Raw genomic sequence first — 17,938 nt, forward strand, 5'->3', positions numbered from 1 at the left:
TAATAGATGCTTAATCTAACAACGCTGGACTGACGAACCGTCAACTATAAATACTTTTTAATTTATCTTGATAACTAATGACAAATTTCTAAGGACCGAATTGGTCACTTCGACAATTAATCAACATAAACAGATACACAATGCTAATTAAAAAATAATAATAAATAAATAAATTCAAAGGGAGGAAAGAGGACAGAAATAACAACTGACAACCATAGATCAGCTGCTTTTACCTGCACGTCTCAGTTAAGAAGCCACATTAACAAGAAAGATATAAAATAATACAATTTTAATTCAATAACAGATCCTATTATTGATTAATAGTACACACTAATTGTAAGTATCTGGGCAGGAAAACAAGAATGATCTATGAGGATTATTATACACAATAATGAAATATAATTAAAATCCACACAAAAAAATGGAGGAAAAAATTCAATCAGTACAAGGAGTATGGATATTTCTACATTCTGTGATGCACTGTTATAGTCTGAGCAAGCAAACATCCCATCTCGATCTGCTTGCATATGCTTGGGCGATGTATCGCCTAATTAGATTTTCTCACTGTCACTTTCTAAACCCTGCATAGCAACAAAATTCTTACCTGAGCTGCCAAGTTCACTTCTAATCTAGCTATTTTATGACAAACAATCAGCAATCGCTTGTAGTTTAGTGGCTTGGTAATTATGAGTTGTTGAATTTGAGCATTTCATGATTGTCCATGCATTCGAAAGTTTCGTTATACCTAAACCTGGCATTCCAGTATTATCAACTTGATACCAAAATGAATCTGCAATGGTTTCTCAGAGGAAGAATATTGTCAGGCCAGTCTGCATTTGTAGTTCATCTTCATCATAATATTGTCATGGAATAAACAAGTACTGGAGCATTTGGTTTAGTCATGTTAAAGATTTGTTTTCTTTCATGAAAAACATGTAAGAATCCGCAGATTCTATAATAAAATACAGGAGAAACATAAACTACACATTCTTTGTAGTAATGTTAGTATTACATCGTCAATAAAAAGGATTGAAGTGAAGAATTGTACCTGTTTTTGTTCAAAATAATATATCAAAAAACTGTGAAAGCTTTGTAAAATGAAGAAATAACACAACCAAATTGTAGCAGGTGCATATTTAAATAACATTAGTTACTACTCTGTAGCACTTTTTTTTTCCTATCCCGGAGCAAACTTTTAAGTTGTTAACTCAAAAGCACAGTAGATGTGGACGATAAAGAGCAAAGTTGCATGGAGTATACCACTACATGTTAAATAAAATCAAGGAAAAGCAAAGGACCCTGAACTTCAGTGAATAAAACATGAATCTTACCGAATTGCTGGCAATTTTATCAAAATCATCATCCAAACCTTCATCGCCATCATCTGTGACAATTCATTCAAGTTTAGTAAAAAAAAAACAGAAATGTATAGCAAATAAATCTGCAATACTATCTGATCCCAAAATGAATTTTAAGAATGTAAAATCCCTGAAAATGTTGCAATGGGTCAGAAATTGCAAGGACATTTATGTCAACTTACATAGAGCATCAACTTCATCATCACTTCCATGATCCCCTAGAAGAAAAGCATCCAAATCTTCTGGAGTTGATGAAGTAGCCTTGGGTAGTTTTGTTTCTTTTGCTTCTGCTGGAGTATCTAGGGCAATTGTGGGTTTTTCCTTTGCATTATCAATTACCTTTAATTCTGCTTTCTTCTTTGACTCCTCCATGTACTGCTTTTCGTAGCTGATTATTATGAAGAGAGCTTGAGTTAGTAATTTAAGGTTAGCAACTTAAGATAAACCAACACACTGCTAAATGCAAATACACTTCTTAGAAAACATGAAAGAAAGAATATCTCAAGGCTGGTTAATCATTCTGAAACTTATCTATATTGTAATTGTTGAGCAAAGAGAGGGCAACACCTCTCAACCTCTAATGCGGAAGAAGAGGAAGAGAGAAAGAGAAAGAAGAAGAAGAGTTACCATGGTTTGACGCGTGCCTACTCCACAAAAACGATCGAAGCTTTATTAGAATTCTCTCTATATAAGAGAATCACATTCAATGATTCTCATTATACAATAGGTTTACATTGATCTTTATAAAGTGTCTAAACACTAGACCCGGATAAAATCGTAACAAAATTTTATTATAACAAACCGCAACAGAATTTTGTTATAAAAAATCGTAATAGAATTTTATTATAAAAAATTATAACATAATTCTGTTATAAAAAATCGTAACAATTACAAAAAAACTTTAATAGATTTTTCTTCCATGACGTCCCTCGCATTGACATTCATCCAGATATGAGTCACCCGTCAACAATCTCCACCTTGGCAAGTATTCACTCTTCCAAAAAACACGAGTATCTGAACAAAACTTCACCTGGATCTCTGGGTCTGGGCTTCCTTCCTCTAGCATCTAGAGATATGGATCTGATTTTGTCAACATGTTTGCAGCATTGTCTACAGTGTGAACCTTCTCGAGTTGAATTTCTCCGAAAGCAATCAGCTCTCTAATCTTGTGAAACTTCACATCAATCTTTATGGTTCTCACATGATACACTTGGTTCTTTACCAAATAGATAGCACTCTAATTATCGTATAACAACTTGACTCCACCTTGCTGAACGCTCAGTCCTTTGACCAACCCTGTAAGCCATAAAGCTTCCTTCGCTGCTTTAGTTGCTGCCATATACTCCAACTCCGTAGTAGACAATGCAACAATAGATTATATCATAGACATCTAACAAATAGGTCTTCATGCCACAGTGAACATGCATCCTGTAGTAGGTTTCATGCCATTTAAATCTCCTGCATAATCTGCACCTACGTATCAGCAACTGAAGGATCTTCCGATAACATAATGTCATAATCAGTTGTATTTCTCAAGTATTTGAAAATCTACTTTACTCATCCCAATGTGGTCGACCAAAATTTGAAAGAAACTTACTCACCATATTAACTACTTGTACCAAATCTGGTCTTGTGTAAATCATGTCATACATCAGACAACCAACTGCACTAATATAAGAAGCCTTTGACATCTCTTGGATCTCATCATCTGTCTTTTGACACTATGTACTGGATAACTTGAAGTGATGCGCTAAGGGTGTGCTCACCGACTTTGCATTTTTTATATTGAACCTATCAAGTACCTTCTCCATATAGCTACGTTGAGACAATCACAATCTCCTCGTAGTGTTATCCCTATGAATCTCCATCCCAAGAATCTTCTTAGCCTCTCCCAAATCTTTCATGTCAAATTCCTTGCTCAATAGCCTCTTCAATTTGTCAACTTCTTTCATCCTTTTCGCAACAATGAGCATGTCATCTACGTATAGTAGAAAGAAAACAAATGATTCATCTTTAAAGCTCTTCACATATATGCAACAATCATACTCACATCTCCTATATTCGTTTTGAATCATGTATGAATCAAAACGTTTGTACCATTGCCTAGAAGATTGTTTCAATCCATAGAGTGATTTATTTAACTTGCAAACCAACCGCTCTTATCCGAGTTAACTAAATCCCTTGTGACATAAAAATCTACTCCTCCATATTTCCATGAAGAAATGCCATCTACACATCCATTTGCTCCAGCTGCTAATCGTGATATGCCACCAAAGTTCACACCGCTCTAACTGACGTATGTCTTATTACTAGAGATAAAATTTCTTCATAGTCAATCCCCTTTCTCTGTGAATACCTCTTTGCTATCAACCGAGCCTTGAACTTCACTTTTTCTCCCTCTGACATTGCTTTTCTTTCTTGAATATCCACTTGCATCATATAACTTTCTTTTCTTCATGAAGTTCCACTAGATCCAACGTTTGGTTCTTATGCAACAACTTCATCTCCTCAACCATAGCACCCGTCCACTTGTCATTCTCAGAGTTTGTGTACCACCTCCTGAAAAGATGTAGGTCTCCGCTACTAATGATAAGCGCATAAGATATCAAGTCTTCGAATCCGTATCTGGTGAGTGGTTTTACGACTCGTCTCGTTCTGTTACTAGCTATAATGTGATGCTCTGTGTGCTTTGAGCAAGAATCATCAGAGTCATGAGTCTCTAGCTCCACCTGCACAACATCTTTCTCTATGTTACTTTGTGGTGTTTCATTTCCTTCATCCAAAGTACACTAAAGCATAACCTTCTCGTCAAATACCACATCTTGCTGATCACCGCATTGTTTACCTTAAGATCCCAAACCTTGAAGCTTTTAAGTCCTTTCTGATACCCCAGAAAAATGCACTGCTTTGACTTCGCATCCAACTTTGATCTTTCCTCACTAAATATGTGCATATAGGTTGGACATCCAAAAACTGAAGACGATTCCCTGTCCATATTTTCTCTAATACTTTGCCCTATTAATGAGATAACATGTCATGTTAACACTTCCGCCCAGAAATTCTTTGCTAACTCTGCATTCAGTCTGAGACATCTTGCCTTCTCAATGATTGTCTTGTTCAACATTTTCGCCACCCCATTCTGCTGAGGTGTCCTGTAAACCGAGAAATATCTCATTATCCACAAAATTCTTGAAACTTTGAATCTATGTACTCAATCCCATTGTCTGACTTAAGACATTTGATCTTCCTTCCGATCTTGTTCTCTAATTCAGTTTTTCATAGTTTAAATTTTGCAAAAATTTTCAACTTATGACACATAAAGTATACCTAGACATTTCGGTAGAAATCATTAATAAAACTTGTGGAAAAGAGAAAATCTCTCTAACTTATCATTAATATGTTTACAAGTAGATATTTATATACACAAAGAGAGAAAAGAAAAATCAATCTCAATCCCTACAGCCAAGGGAATACAATCAAAATCAATCTCAATCCCAATAATCAAGGGAATCCAAATCAATTATAATTCCTACAATCAAGGGAATCTTCAAAAGTATTCAATACTCCCTCTCAAGCTGAAGAATATAGATCATATGCACCAAGCTTGTTACATATATAGTCAATTCAGGGACCTCTTAGTGACTTAGTGAATATATCTGCTAGTTGATCATTTGAATTGACAAAACTAGTAGATATTTCTCCATATATGATTTTCTCTCTAACAAAATGATGGTCAACTTCAATATACTTTGTCCTCTCATGAAAAATTAGGTTCGAGGCGATATACATGGCGGTCTGGTTGTCACATATAAGTGATACTTGTATAACCTCTCACAACCTTAGTTCCTGGAACAACTGTTTTAGCCATATAAGTTTTTGACCGGTCATAGCTCGATACTCTACCTCTGCACTGGATCTTGTCACAACATTCTGCTTTTTGCTTTTCCAAGAAACAAAATTATCTTCGACAAATATACAAAACCTAGAAGTAGATCTTCTATCAGTGGGAGATCCTGCTCAATCTATATCAGAATATCTTACAACTCGAGTATGTCCTTTGCCTTCATACAAAAAATCTTTTCCTGGTGCGCCTCTGATATATCGAATAATGCTAGTCACAACATCCCAATGTTCCTTCCATGAAGAGTTGAGAAACTAACTTACCTTACTAATCGTCTGTATCATTCAGGATCTGGAGGAGGCTATTTGGTAGGAGCTTGACATTAGGATCCATGGGGTTGTCGACTGTCTTTAAGTTTAACATTCCTGTTTCTTCCAGAATATCCATTGCATACTTCCTTTAGGATTTGATGATCTCATCTTTAAACTGTGCTACTTTTATTCCCAAGAAATATTTGAGTTTGCCGAGATTCTTTGTCTGGAAATGTTTGAAAAGATGTTTTACTTGTGAGATCCCGAGATGATTACTACTTGTGATGACGATATCATCAACATAAACCACTAAGTAGATGCAACCAGTAGATGAGTGGTGATAAAAAACAAAATGGTCGGCCTCGCTCCGAGTTATGCCAAACTGTTGAATTACAGTACTAAATCTATAAAACCATGCATTGGGTGTCTGTTTGAGGTCATATACAGATTTCCGCAACGACATACAAGGCCAGAAGACTCCCCCTGAGCAACAAAACACAGAGCCTGCTCCATGTAGACCTCCTCGAGCAGGTCACCATGTAAGAATGCATTTTTGATGTCCAACTGCTAAATAGACCAATGTCGAATCACAATAATGGACAGGAAAAGGCGCACAGAAGATATATTGGCAACAAGAGAAAAAGTGTCCCCATAATCCAATCCGAAGATCTGAGTATAGCCTTTAGCGACGAGGCGAGTCTTAAACCAGTCAACCGTTCCATCTGAAGCAACTTTCATCGTATACACTCATCGACATCCAACAACTGACTTCCCAGGTGGTAGAGAAACGAGGTCCCAAGTCCCACTACACTGCAAGACACACATTTCATCGAACATAGCCTGTTTCCATCCGGGATGGGCAAAGACATCACCTGCAGTCTTTGGAAGAGAGACAGACAACAAGGAAGAAAGACAAGAAAAGTAAGAAGGAGAAAGGCGATAATAACTCAAGGAAATATAATGAGAAGGATTACAAGTGGAATGCATACCTTTCCGAAGTGTAATGGGAATATCAAACTCAGGAGACGGGACCGGAGGAAGAGGCGAAGGACTCGGCTCCAAAGGTGTGTCTATGGCAGTGTCAGTGATGGGTGGCAGTAAAGCAGGGCGAGGACAACACCGATAAACCTGCAAAGAAGGAGATGGGGCTGGAGGTGATAGAGACGCCCCCGGAGGATAAAAGACAGTCACTGGTGTAGGCGGAGAAGGAGAGAACTCGGATGGAGATGCGTGAGGCCCAAAAAAGGGAACCAAATTAAAGAACGTGACATCAGAGATAAAGTACTGACGAAGAGTAGGGGAATAACACTTATACCTTTCTGAGACTAGGGGTATCCAAGGAAGACACACTTATGAGACCAGGGAGAGAGTTTGTCAATGCCAGGATCAAGAGCATGAGCAAAACATATAGAACCAAAGATCCTAGGTCGTAAAGGATGAAGAGACTGATGAGGATAAATTACATGATGAGGTATTTTACCCAGGAGAGTTGAGGAAGACATGCAATTGATGAGATAACACGCAGTAAGTACAGTGTCACCCCCTGATAAGGAACGTGAGAGTGGAGAAAAAGAATCCGGGTGGTCTCGAGAAGATGACGATTCTTACGTTCTACAACCCCATTCTGTTGAGGGTATGAGGGTAAGGCGTGCGATGCAACACATCGTAAGATACCAAGAAGGTACGAAACTAAGTAGATAGATACTTGTGTGCATTATCACTTTGCAAAGTTCGAAGAGAAATACTAAATTGAGTTTTAATTTCATGGAAAAAAGATTGAAAAATAAGAAACAATTCTGAACGATCCTTCGTCAAATATAACCAAGTACAACGGGAAAAATCGTCTATAAAAGTAACAAACAAAGACTCTAAGTGAGAAAGACTAGGACATAATTGTTTCAACTTATCCAGACTTGGATGTCCTAACTGAACATGAATAAGAATTGGAGATGTCGCCACCGAACCAATAAGAGAAGGTTGTTGAAGCTTGTTTAGGCCATGAGACTGACATCCGAAGCCAATCATCGTTCCCGTACTCCGGTCCTGTAAGGAAATAAAAGTTTTAGTAAAACAGATGATACTATCAAAGGCCCGAGTAAGTTGGCTTATGGACAATAAATTAAAGGGAGCTCTGGGAACCTAAAGAATATTATGGATAGAAAGAGACGGGGAAGGATGAACAATACCAACACCCTAGGACTAAGTTTGGGAACCATTGGCCATGGTGACAAAAGGTAAATAACCGGAAGTAGAGAGAGAAGAAAAAAATGATTTATTACCAGTGATATGATCGGTAGCCCCAGAGTCAAGAATCCAAGGATTCGAAAAACAAGATATGCCAACAAAGAAACTATCAATGTGTGCGACGGCAATAGTGGAATTTGAAGCCTAATGATCCTCATACCATTTCAGAAAGTCATCATAGGAAGGCGATGGGATCAGATCCGGTGGCAATTATGCAACGGAAGCTAAAGAAGTGATAAAACTCTGAGCGATCTGAGCAGCGCTAGGTCGCCCATGGAGACTTCAACATTTATCAATCATGTGTCCTGGTCGGTGGCAATGATCACCCTTACGAGGTAGAGATCTGTTGTTATTTCGAGAGACCAAAGCTGACGAGTCAACAAGAACGAAAGGAGGCAACGACAAGACTTTGACAGGGACACAAAGGAGAATTGTCAGGTACTGTCCATAGTAGCTTTTATAGGGCTGCCCAGGATTTGATCGTGAACATGAGAATAATCTGTGGGCAGACCATATAAAACTAGAGACAAAAAATTTCTTTCGATTTTCAAGCTCCGCAACAGGAGTGGTCGTAGGTGGAAGTAGTTCATTGAAGTCGCTAGAGACTGAACCTAGATAGGTAGCATTGAATCCTTAACCCGATGACTATGTTGTTAGAGGCGCAAGGCGCACCGAGGCGCAAAGGGGCTACTAGAGTCCGAGGCGCGTGCCTCTTGAACATGAGGTTGATGACTACTAAACTATTGACACACTATTAATATTCCACACACATCAATATCAAATATGACAAGCAAAGCAACACCATAATAAAATTAATAAAAGTTTCAAACTTTCAAGTTTCAACTTTCTAATTTAAACTAACAAAGTTCATCAAAACAAGCATAATAAGTCAAATTTATCATCAAGCTCAAGATCATCCTCATTGTATTCTTCTTCTTCTTTATCTTCATCTTCTTCAAATTCAATTTCTTCTTCTTCTTCTTCTTCTTCTTCATCTCTAAGTCTTAGAGATGAGTGTCTCATAGAGGAAGATGTATTTCCCTTCTCAACTTGTTTAGGCCTAGCATGAGTCATGGATGCAATATTTTTTCCTCTAGTACAATATTCAGGCTCTTCAGCTCCACTAGCGCTAGCAACGACATCCCATGTTAAGTCATCACCTTCAAAAACCAACTCATCTTCTTCATTATCACTTTCTCCATCCATTCTACCCATCAACCATTCATTATTATCATCAATATCTGTCAAAGAGATGGGGTCAATCTTATCACGTGCATCATACCGAAGTTTTAAGGCACGATTATATTTCACAAATACCAAATCATTTAAGCGCTGCTGAGTTAGCCTATTCCTTTTTTTGCTGTGAATCTACAAAATGTCAAAAATCATAATAAGTATAATAAAATAGCAAAGAATATTTTTTACTTATAAAAGAAACATATTAATAGTATTAAACATTTATATTTATTACATATCTGCTCAAATACACTCCAATTGCGCTCACAACCAGAAGTACTACAAGTGAGGCTAAGCATTTTAATAGCAAACTTTTGCAATTCTGGAGTATTTACTCCATAGCATTCCCACCATTCTGCTAGAGATAATGTTCTTCTATGCCTAATTGTCACATTCCTCCCAAATAGCCCTTCTGCTTTTCGATATATAGAGAGCTGGGTAGTGATTTTATCTTGCTCGCCAGCGCTTGAAACCAATCTCTCTATAGTTTCAAACAAATCATTCACCACTTCTCCACAGATATTTGAATCTATGTATGAATAAAAATATCCTGGATTCAAATAATGTCCTGTAGCATGCAGAGGCCGATGAAGTTGACATTCTCATCTCGCATCAATGATCTTAAACACTTCTTTGTATTTCTTTTCTTTATCCTTAAAGACCTTCATAATTGTTTCTTTTGCCCTATCCATAGCCTCATAAATATAGTCCATTGCAGGTTTTCTTTCGTCATCAACCAGTCTTAGAACACGGACTAAATGGTCATATATCTTTAAAATATGCACAATACTGCTCCAAAATCTAAGTGTCATGATGATTGTAGCTACCTTCCCCGCTGCTTCTTTTGCTCATTTACTCTCTGTCCAATCCTTTGAAATGAACATTTTTCTTAAATTTTGCTTTTGTAGGTGCATCCTTTCAAGCGTGAGAAAAGCAGAAGCAAATCTTGTGACACCTGCCCGACAAAACTCTTTTTGTCTTGTGAATTGTCTCAACATATTTACCATGCTGGGGCGAACATAAATGTAAGCATTCAGACTCATTGCCTTCTTCAATGTTGCTTTAAAATCAGTCAATTTCCCAATATCTTCTAAGATCAAGTCGACGCAGTGAGCAGCACAAGGAGTCCAATGCAAGTGTGGCCTTTTTGCTTCTAATAATTTTCCTACAAAAGAAGTTAGAAAAATAGATAAGTTTAACATATATAAGAAAAAACATATTGATAAGAAAGAATTATATAGATTCTTACCAGCAAGCACATTGTTACTTGCACTATCCGTAACAACTTGAACAACATTTACTTCTCCTACACGATCCACAAATCGATCAAACAACTGAAATATTTTCTCTCCAGTCATTGCATAATCAGAAGCATCAACCGATTCGATGAAAACTGAACCTTTAGGAGAATTCACTAAAAAATTAATCAATGTTCTCTGCCTTTTGTCTGTCCACCCATCTGCCATCAAACTACAACCATACTTGGCCCATTCTGTTTCACATGACTTAATGTAATCATTTGTCACACTATCAACAGCCATTTTTAGAAAAGGAACCCGCACCTCATGATAACTAGGTCATTTTAGACCTATACCATATTGGCCAACCAAGTCCAACATTCTTTTGAAGCTTGAATAGCTAACGGCATTAAAAGGAATTGCTGCATCATACATCCACTCAGTTATGGCCATACAAACTTTTTCCCTCAATTCTTTCTTGTATGCCTCATTTATCGTAGTTTGTCTTTCTTTATCTTTTCTACTTTCAACATTTTTTTTTTATATTAGGAGCAAAATACGTATCCATTAAACCTATTTGTCTGAGCCTTTTTTTTTGCATATTCACTGATCTAGAACTTGTACTTGTATTTATAGGCGGCACAACTTTAGCTCCAATATCATCCATATCAATATCATCACCAAGAGGGTCTACATCCTCAAAGTCCAATGTCGCAAGTTTAGAAATATTACTTTTCTCCGTCTTTTTCTCCATGAAATTCTTAATTTCTTCACGTACATGAGACGGACATTTTTTGCAAGTCGTAGTATTTCGAAACCCCCTAACAAGATGTTGTTTTGCACGATAGATACCCCCTTTTGTAACTTTTTGACAAAAGTTACAAATTAAATCATTTTTATTATCCGGATTAACTCTTTGAAAATAATTCCATCCCGGATCTTTTGATATATATGTTGGAGTATCACTACTACCTTCAATGATAATTAAACAAGAAAATAGTCTGAAAAATTAAAAATAAAATAAAATCAAGATGGTACCAGCAATAAAAAAGCACTGTACAGTCTGTACCAGCAATAGCAAAATAGTAAAAAACAAAAAGCAAAACAAGACAAACAAAAATGGAAAAACAATAAAAAAAATGAAATATTGGAGAGCAGCACCAATACGAACTAATAAAAGTGGAAAAGCAATACCAAAAAATCCAAAACCGGATAGCAGTAGGAAGCAAAAACACAACCTGCAAAAATTAAAAAACAAGAAACCAAAACAAAACAAAACCGGACAGCAGCACAGCAGAACACGAACTGGACAGCAGCACAGCAAAGCAGAACACGAACTGGACAGCAACACAGCAAAGAAAAGAAGATACAGAATTGCAGAAGAAAAGAAGATACAGAAACGAAGAAGAAAAAGAAACGAAGAGAAGAAGCGAAGAGAAGAAGAAGATGATAACAAACGAAAAAGAAGAAGAAGAGACGAAGAAGACGAAGTGAAGAACAGAAACAGGAAAAAAGAAGGAAAACATACTTGGGTTTCTTCCTCAACGATGGCGCGACGGCGATGGCGGCGACGGATGAAAAAGGGTTCAGGTTTCTTCCTCCTTTCCTGCGTTCTCTTCCTTCCTTCATGCGTTTTCTTCTCCTATTTCCCGTGCCCTAATTCCAAACAACGTTGATTTGGAATGTTTTTTTTTTGGTTTAAAATCCATATATGTTCACGATCGATCACGACGCCTCGATCGCGCCTTCGTTGAGGTGCAAAGGCGCACGAGGCGCGCGCCTAGCGAACAGCGCCCGCCTCGCGTGGGAAGAGGCGTTCTTCCCAGCGCCTTGTGCGCCTAGCGCCCCGGGCGCGCCTTTAACAACACAGCCTGATGAGCACTAAGGATGGTAGATCTTCACAAACCTGATAGAGTCGCCGAGAGATGTTTGTAAAGAGTTGTTGAAACAGAGTTACAGGTTTTGTGAGTGCGGAAGACATCCCTAAGAGATGGATGGATGGTGGCTCGGATAATGCAGCACAACTAGGCGTCAACCTTTTTCCATAGAGGACGATCGTTTGGACATCCTCGTCGGTGTGAGTGAGATGTGTCTCATAACCCTGTCCAACAAGCTAAAGCTCAATGTAAGAGGCCCAAGAAGAGTAGTTCTTACCATCCAACTGCTTGGAAGAGAGTGGTGCAGTGATGTGGTTGGAAAAGATTGAAATATCCAGTTTTGGAGTGCCGAAGAAAGCCATTGAACAGCTCGGTGAAAGAGGACACACGACGAAGAAAGGCTCAAGTGATGCAAGAAGATAGGTGAGCATGGTGGAACTCCCTGCCATTGCCAAACTGCTGATCTCCCAAGCTTCTCTCCATCGCCAAATTGCAGGAGAGGACTAAGGACAGTGTGCTCACGGCGCAAGAAAAGCGCCGACATCAGTTCGCGAAGAGGAGAGGAGGACGGCAGCGTCAGGCGATGTTACAGTGCAAGGAACAGCGGCGCAGAGAAAAAAAATAGGGTTTGCCTTTCAACCTCGCTCTGATACCATGTGAAAAAGAGATAATCTCTCTATCTTATGATTAATATGTTTACATGTAGGTATTTATATACATAAGGAGAGAAAAGAAAAATCAATCTCAATCCCTATAGTCAAGGGAATATAATCAAGATCAATCTCAATCCCTATAGTCAAGGAAATACAATCAAGATAAATCTCAATCCCAATAATCAAGAGAATATTCAGAAGTATTGTCTGACTTAAGACATTTGATCTTCCTTCCGATCTTGTTCTCCAATTCAGTTTTCGTTTAAACTTTGCAAAAATTTTCAACTTGTGACACATAAAGTATACTCAAACCTTTCGTGAATAATCATCAATAAAACTCACAAAATACAAGTGCTCTCCACGTGATACTACACTATTTGGTCCTAGAGATCCGTATGTATGTAGTCCAAAATCCTCTCCGTCTTATTTGTTGTCGTCTTGAATTACATTTTGCTCTATTTTTCAAGAATACAGAATTTGTAGAATTCAAGTTTGCACGTCTTAACACCCTTCAACAAATCTCTCTTGTGAAGTTTAGCATCCTCGTTCACTCATATGCCCTAGTTGTATATGTCACAAGGTAGTACTATCTGATTCAGACTCCACCAAGGTGACTCCACCTACACCTGTAGTCCCTATTAACTTATAGATGTTCCTTGCTATTCCTTTCATTGCCGTCGGAGCTCCCTTACTGACTTTTATCCCTTGATAACTGATTTTTCTAATCACACCATCAAACATCTTGATTCTGACATTCCCTATGCCGATAACTCTACATGACGCATTGTTTCCCATCAATACTAAACAGAATCCACTGCCCTATAGGTGTCAAACCACTCCTTGTTTGGAGTCATATAATATAAACATGCAGGGTCTAAAATCTATGCATCCATCAGTTGCTCCGAACTCGACATAGCTGATAGCATATCTCCATCACCACTCTCTGAATTTTCTTTTTCAACTATGTTTGCAAAATTTGGCGAACTACCTTTGCTCTGTAACATGTTTTTTTATCTCTGAACAATCTCTCTTCATATGATCTTTGCCTCCACACTTATAGTACGTGATCACCTTCTTCCTTCTAGACTTAGAACGAGTCTTGTTGTCATTACCCGATCCATGTCGAGATTTGCTCCTACCACGCTCTTGGTTGCTATTTATCACAAGTTCTTCTTCCTGAGAAACTTCATAACTTGTTTTCTTTTTTTGGTGAAAATCTAGCAATGCACCTGTGATCTCCTCCAATTTAAGAATTTCCTTATCTCACATCAAAGTAGTAACCAAATTCTCGTACGAAGGAGATGAAGGTGAGAATTCAACAACATCAGCGCCTTGTTTTCGTCTTCGATCTTCACATCAACCCGCTTCAAATTGCTCACAATTTAGTTGAATACATTGATGTGTTGGCTCAAATCAGTCCCCTCTGTCATCTTCAGCCCGAAAAATTTCTGCTTAAGATACAGCTTGATTGTCAATGACTTTGACATGTACAGGCTTTCCAGCTTTTGCCAAACTACCATCGGTAACTCCTTGTCCAAGACATGGTACATCACATCATTTGTAAGACAATGCTTGATTGTTGACATTGCCTTCACCTGAAATTCTTTCGAATCCGATCTCTCTATGCTTTCTGATTTCCTTTCTCCTAATGCCTTCACCATGTCTTGTTGCACCAACAAATTCTTGACTCTTCACTGCCATAATCTGAAGTTCCCGATTCCGTCAAACTTCATCATATCAAACTTCACAAAAGTCGTCCCCGACATATTGAAGAAATCCGTCAAAACCTCGCTCTAATACCAATTGTTGAGCAAAAAAGGAGGCAACACCTCTCAACTTCTAACGCGGCAAAAGAAGAAGAGAGAGAGATCGTATGGAACAACAAGAACAAAGACTCACACGAGGAAGAAGAAGAGAAAGAAGGAGATGAGTTACCGTGGTTCGGCAGCATACCTACTCCACAAAAATGGCCGAAGATTTATTAAAATTTCCTCTACACAATAAAATCGCATTCAATGATTCTTATTATACAATAGGTTTACGATGATCTCTATAAATAGTGCCTAAACCCCATACCCAGTAAAATCGTAAAATTCTATTATGAAAAACCGCAATAGAATTTTGTTATGAAAAACTGTAACAGAATTCTGTAATAAAAAACCGTAATAACATTCTATTATGAAAAATCGTAACAGAATTTTATTATGAAAAATCATAACATAATTCTGTTATAAAAAATCGTAATAGAATTTTGTTAGAAAAAACTTAACAAAATTTTCTTCCATGATGTCCCTTGCATTGGCCTTCATCCATATATGAGTCAGCCGTCAATAGTAACGAAATAATGTCTAATGTAGTGATAAACAAAATGACATAAATGTTTTATTTGAGTTTATGCAATTAATTTCATATAATAGAATTCTGTTAGAAAAAATCATAACAAAATTTTGTTAAGAAAAAACTTAATAAATTTTTCTTCCATGATGTCCCTCGCATTGTCCTTCATCTCGATATGAGTCACCCGTCAATAGTAACAAAATAATGTCTAATGTAGTGATAAACAAAACGGCATAAATGATTTATTTGAGTTTATGCAATTAATTTCAGATTGTATCTTAGAACGATGCAGAAAAGTTCTTATGTCTAAATAAAATCTACATTTTAAAACATGAAAAGTTAATGTATCCAAATTATTCTCATGACCTGTATCTACTAATTTTCTTGCTCACCAAATTTACACAGGTAAAGGATCATGAAAGGTTAAGAAATGATATATATACCCAATGTAGACCAAGCAATCAGTAAGTCTATTATTCAGTTTTGTATTCGTTTATTTATTTACTTTTACATCCTAATTAGATCTTACACAGAATTCACTTTCCACAATAAGTTGATTGTTACTTGATCAGTTTCTTTGGCAAGCTTGTATTTAAGAACAAAAATATAAGCAAAAATATGGTTTCCTTGAATTCTTTCTAGAATTTTGAACTTGAGTATGGATAAGGAGACTAATTGGAATTCATTTGATATTACATCTAATCACAAAAGGTTTCTAATGCAATTTGCCTATTAGTGTTTTGCCTCTGCATTTTCTCCGTATATCCTATCACTATTACTGTTAAGAAATTTAAACTTTAAAGAGCATCAACAGACTTAAAGAAAGATACTTACGGTGCCACATGATTATTAACAATAATAAAGTATATCCACCAGAACTTCCGTTCTTTCATATAGCGAGGGCATAGTTCGTATCTGAACTTTGATATTTCCTGATACACAAAAGTTATTAATCATCTGTGCTAGAAAAAAAAACAAAAAAACATTTGATGATGCAGGTATTTTCTTGACAACATTAACACAAATAAAACACTAGTTGCTGGACACTGAATAATTAAATATTTATGTAATTAATAAGGTTAGCTAATTGCAAGGTCCGTATCTAATGCAAATTGGCTAAAGAGGGCCTCTTTAAGCTGTTATCTGTTGTCTGCTATTTCTTTCTGTTCTTTTTTCTGGTTGATATGTAAATCCATGGATTAAAATTTTGTGTTGACCCGCCTAACACAGCTGATATTATCGTTTTGGACAAAGTTTGGCACACAGCACAGGGTGGCACAGGGCTAAACCATTATGCCGCCTGTGCTGGTTCAAGGTCATTTGTGTTGTGTAGGACCAGTTGATACAACATTTTGTCTTGGTTGGCTCAGACAGAACAAAAGTCTGTCCAAATTCAATATATGAAGTGAGGAAGAACTTTTTCAGTCATAGAAAAGAGAGAAGAGGAGATAGAGATTTCGAGAGGCTATAAATGACTCGAATTAAAGAGGCACAAGCATATAGAAAAAAATTGAAGAAGCTTTGAGCACCAGCAAAAGAAGAAGGTTCCTAGTGAATCGGTTGGGGAATCTGAATTTGGTGGAAGATACATGAAATCTAGCTTAGTGATTTTAACTCCTGGCCGATACATGTAATTCGGCTTAGTGGTTTTAACCCCTAATTAAGAATATAATTTAGACATGTAATCAGGCTTGAGATTCTAGTGATCACTTTGTTTCAATTTTAAGTGCATCACCACTTCATATATTCATTCTAAAAAATAAGGTTTTATAGAACTTGTTCAAAATTCTACAGAAGTTACCATTTGGAAACATCTCAAGTAGTTCCATTTCAAGAGGGAAGAGAATAGAAAGTTAATTATTGCTCTGTAATCACACTATACTAGACCTATGACAACAGCAAAAAAATTATTTCCAATGGTATAAAAAGAACATGTAGAATATCTGTGAAACAATAAATCATGCAACAAAAACTGCAAACCTCCACTGTTGACAGAAGAAGAGCAGCATGCCTTGCTTGCCATTCGTTAAGATCCTGCCTCACATTTGACACTGTTGGAGTGTCTGACATCTCAGGTTCATCTAAAGAAATAACAGTAGTAAATTAGATACTTGATATCTTCCCGAGAACAAAACTCTACTACTCTAGTAAGCCATTACTGTGAAAGAATCAGAAAACAAATTCAGGTAGAATAGAAATTTCAAGATACCAGATAATTTCCTTGAACAACAAACAAGTTAACTATGTGGCATATATAAAATCAGGTACAAAAGAACAAAAGAATTTCATGAAAATTCTAAGCATTTAAGCAACAATAACAAAAGAAGCAAATTTGATGATGATACTAGGTTCGATTCAACATATGAAATCTATAGACGTACAAAAGAAAGGATCTTCGAAGCACCTTGCATTGGAAAATCTCTGAAGGTGTCAATAGTGATTCCCCTCACGAACTCCCTCAGCTCCTTGGTGATCCCAAACTTCTCAAGCTCTGACTCGAGTTGGGGGGGAGCTGCCACGTCGGATTCCTGAATAAGGGTAGAGGGAATTGACGGAACGGGCATGCTAACGGCGAGGGTCTTGATCTGGTCAGCGGCGCGAAGGGCCTCTGAGCGGATAAGGTCAGCCCCCTTGGCAGCCTCGGCGGCGATCTCTTTGGACTTCTTGGCCGTCTCGGATACGAATTCCTGCGAGAACCTTGCAGCGCCCACGGTCAGCTCCTGCGATCGCCTGGCGGCCTCCTTGGAGATCTCCTGCGACCGCTTCGCCGCCTCCTCGGCGAAGCCCTTCGCCATCTGCCACAGATCCATGGTCGACTCTTTGACCACTGAATCAAGGCCTTG

At 37.5% G+C, this 17,938-nt stretch overlaps 1 protein-coding gene across 1 annotated transcript; it reads right to left on the bottom strand.

The window, feature by feature from the left end:
* Positions 1-274: 274 nt before the first annotated feature.
* LOC122026219 lies at positions 275-17,938 on the bottom strand. The gene is made up of 6 exons (XM_042584874.1): positions 17,500-17,938; positions 17,076-17,176; positions 15,930-16,027; positions 1,541-1,746; positions 1,332-1,384; positions 275-581 (listed from the first exon to the last, which is right to left on the bottom strand). The coding sequence occupies exons 1-6, from the start codon at positions 17,903-17,905 to the stop codon at positions 552-554; spliced, it is 894 nt and encodes a 297-aa protein (XP_042440808.1). The 5' UTR covers positions 17,906-17,938; the 3' UTR covers positions 275-551.

Source organism: Zingiber officinale, chromosome 10A (assembly GCF_018446385.1).
Source record: "Zingiber officinale cultivar Zhangliang chromosome 10A, Zo_v1.1, whole genome shotgun sequence".
Classification (NCBI taxonomy): domain Eukaryota; kingdom Viridiplantae; phylum Streptophyta; class Magnoliopsida; order Zingiberales; family Zingiberaceae; genus Zingiber; species Zingiber officinale.

Excerpts from the sequence above, each read along its gene's own strand:
- LOC122026219 (XM_042584874.1), bottom strand. The coding sequence starts at position 17,905 with ATGGATCTGTGGCAGATGGCGAAGGGCTTCGCCGAGGAGGCGGCGAAG. Across the intron at positions 16,028-17,075 it reads TTCTTCTGTCAACAGTGGAG|GAAATATCAAAGTTCAGATA; the intron begins GTTTGCAGTTTT and ends TTTGTGTATCAG. Across the intron at positions 582-1,331 it reads ATAAAATTGCCAGCAATTCG|GGTTTAGAAAGTGACAGTGA; the intron begins GTAAGATTCATG and ends GTTGCTATGCAG.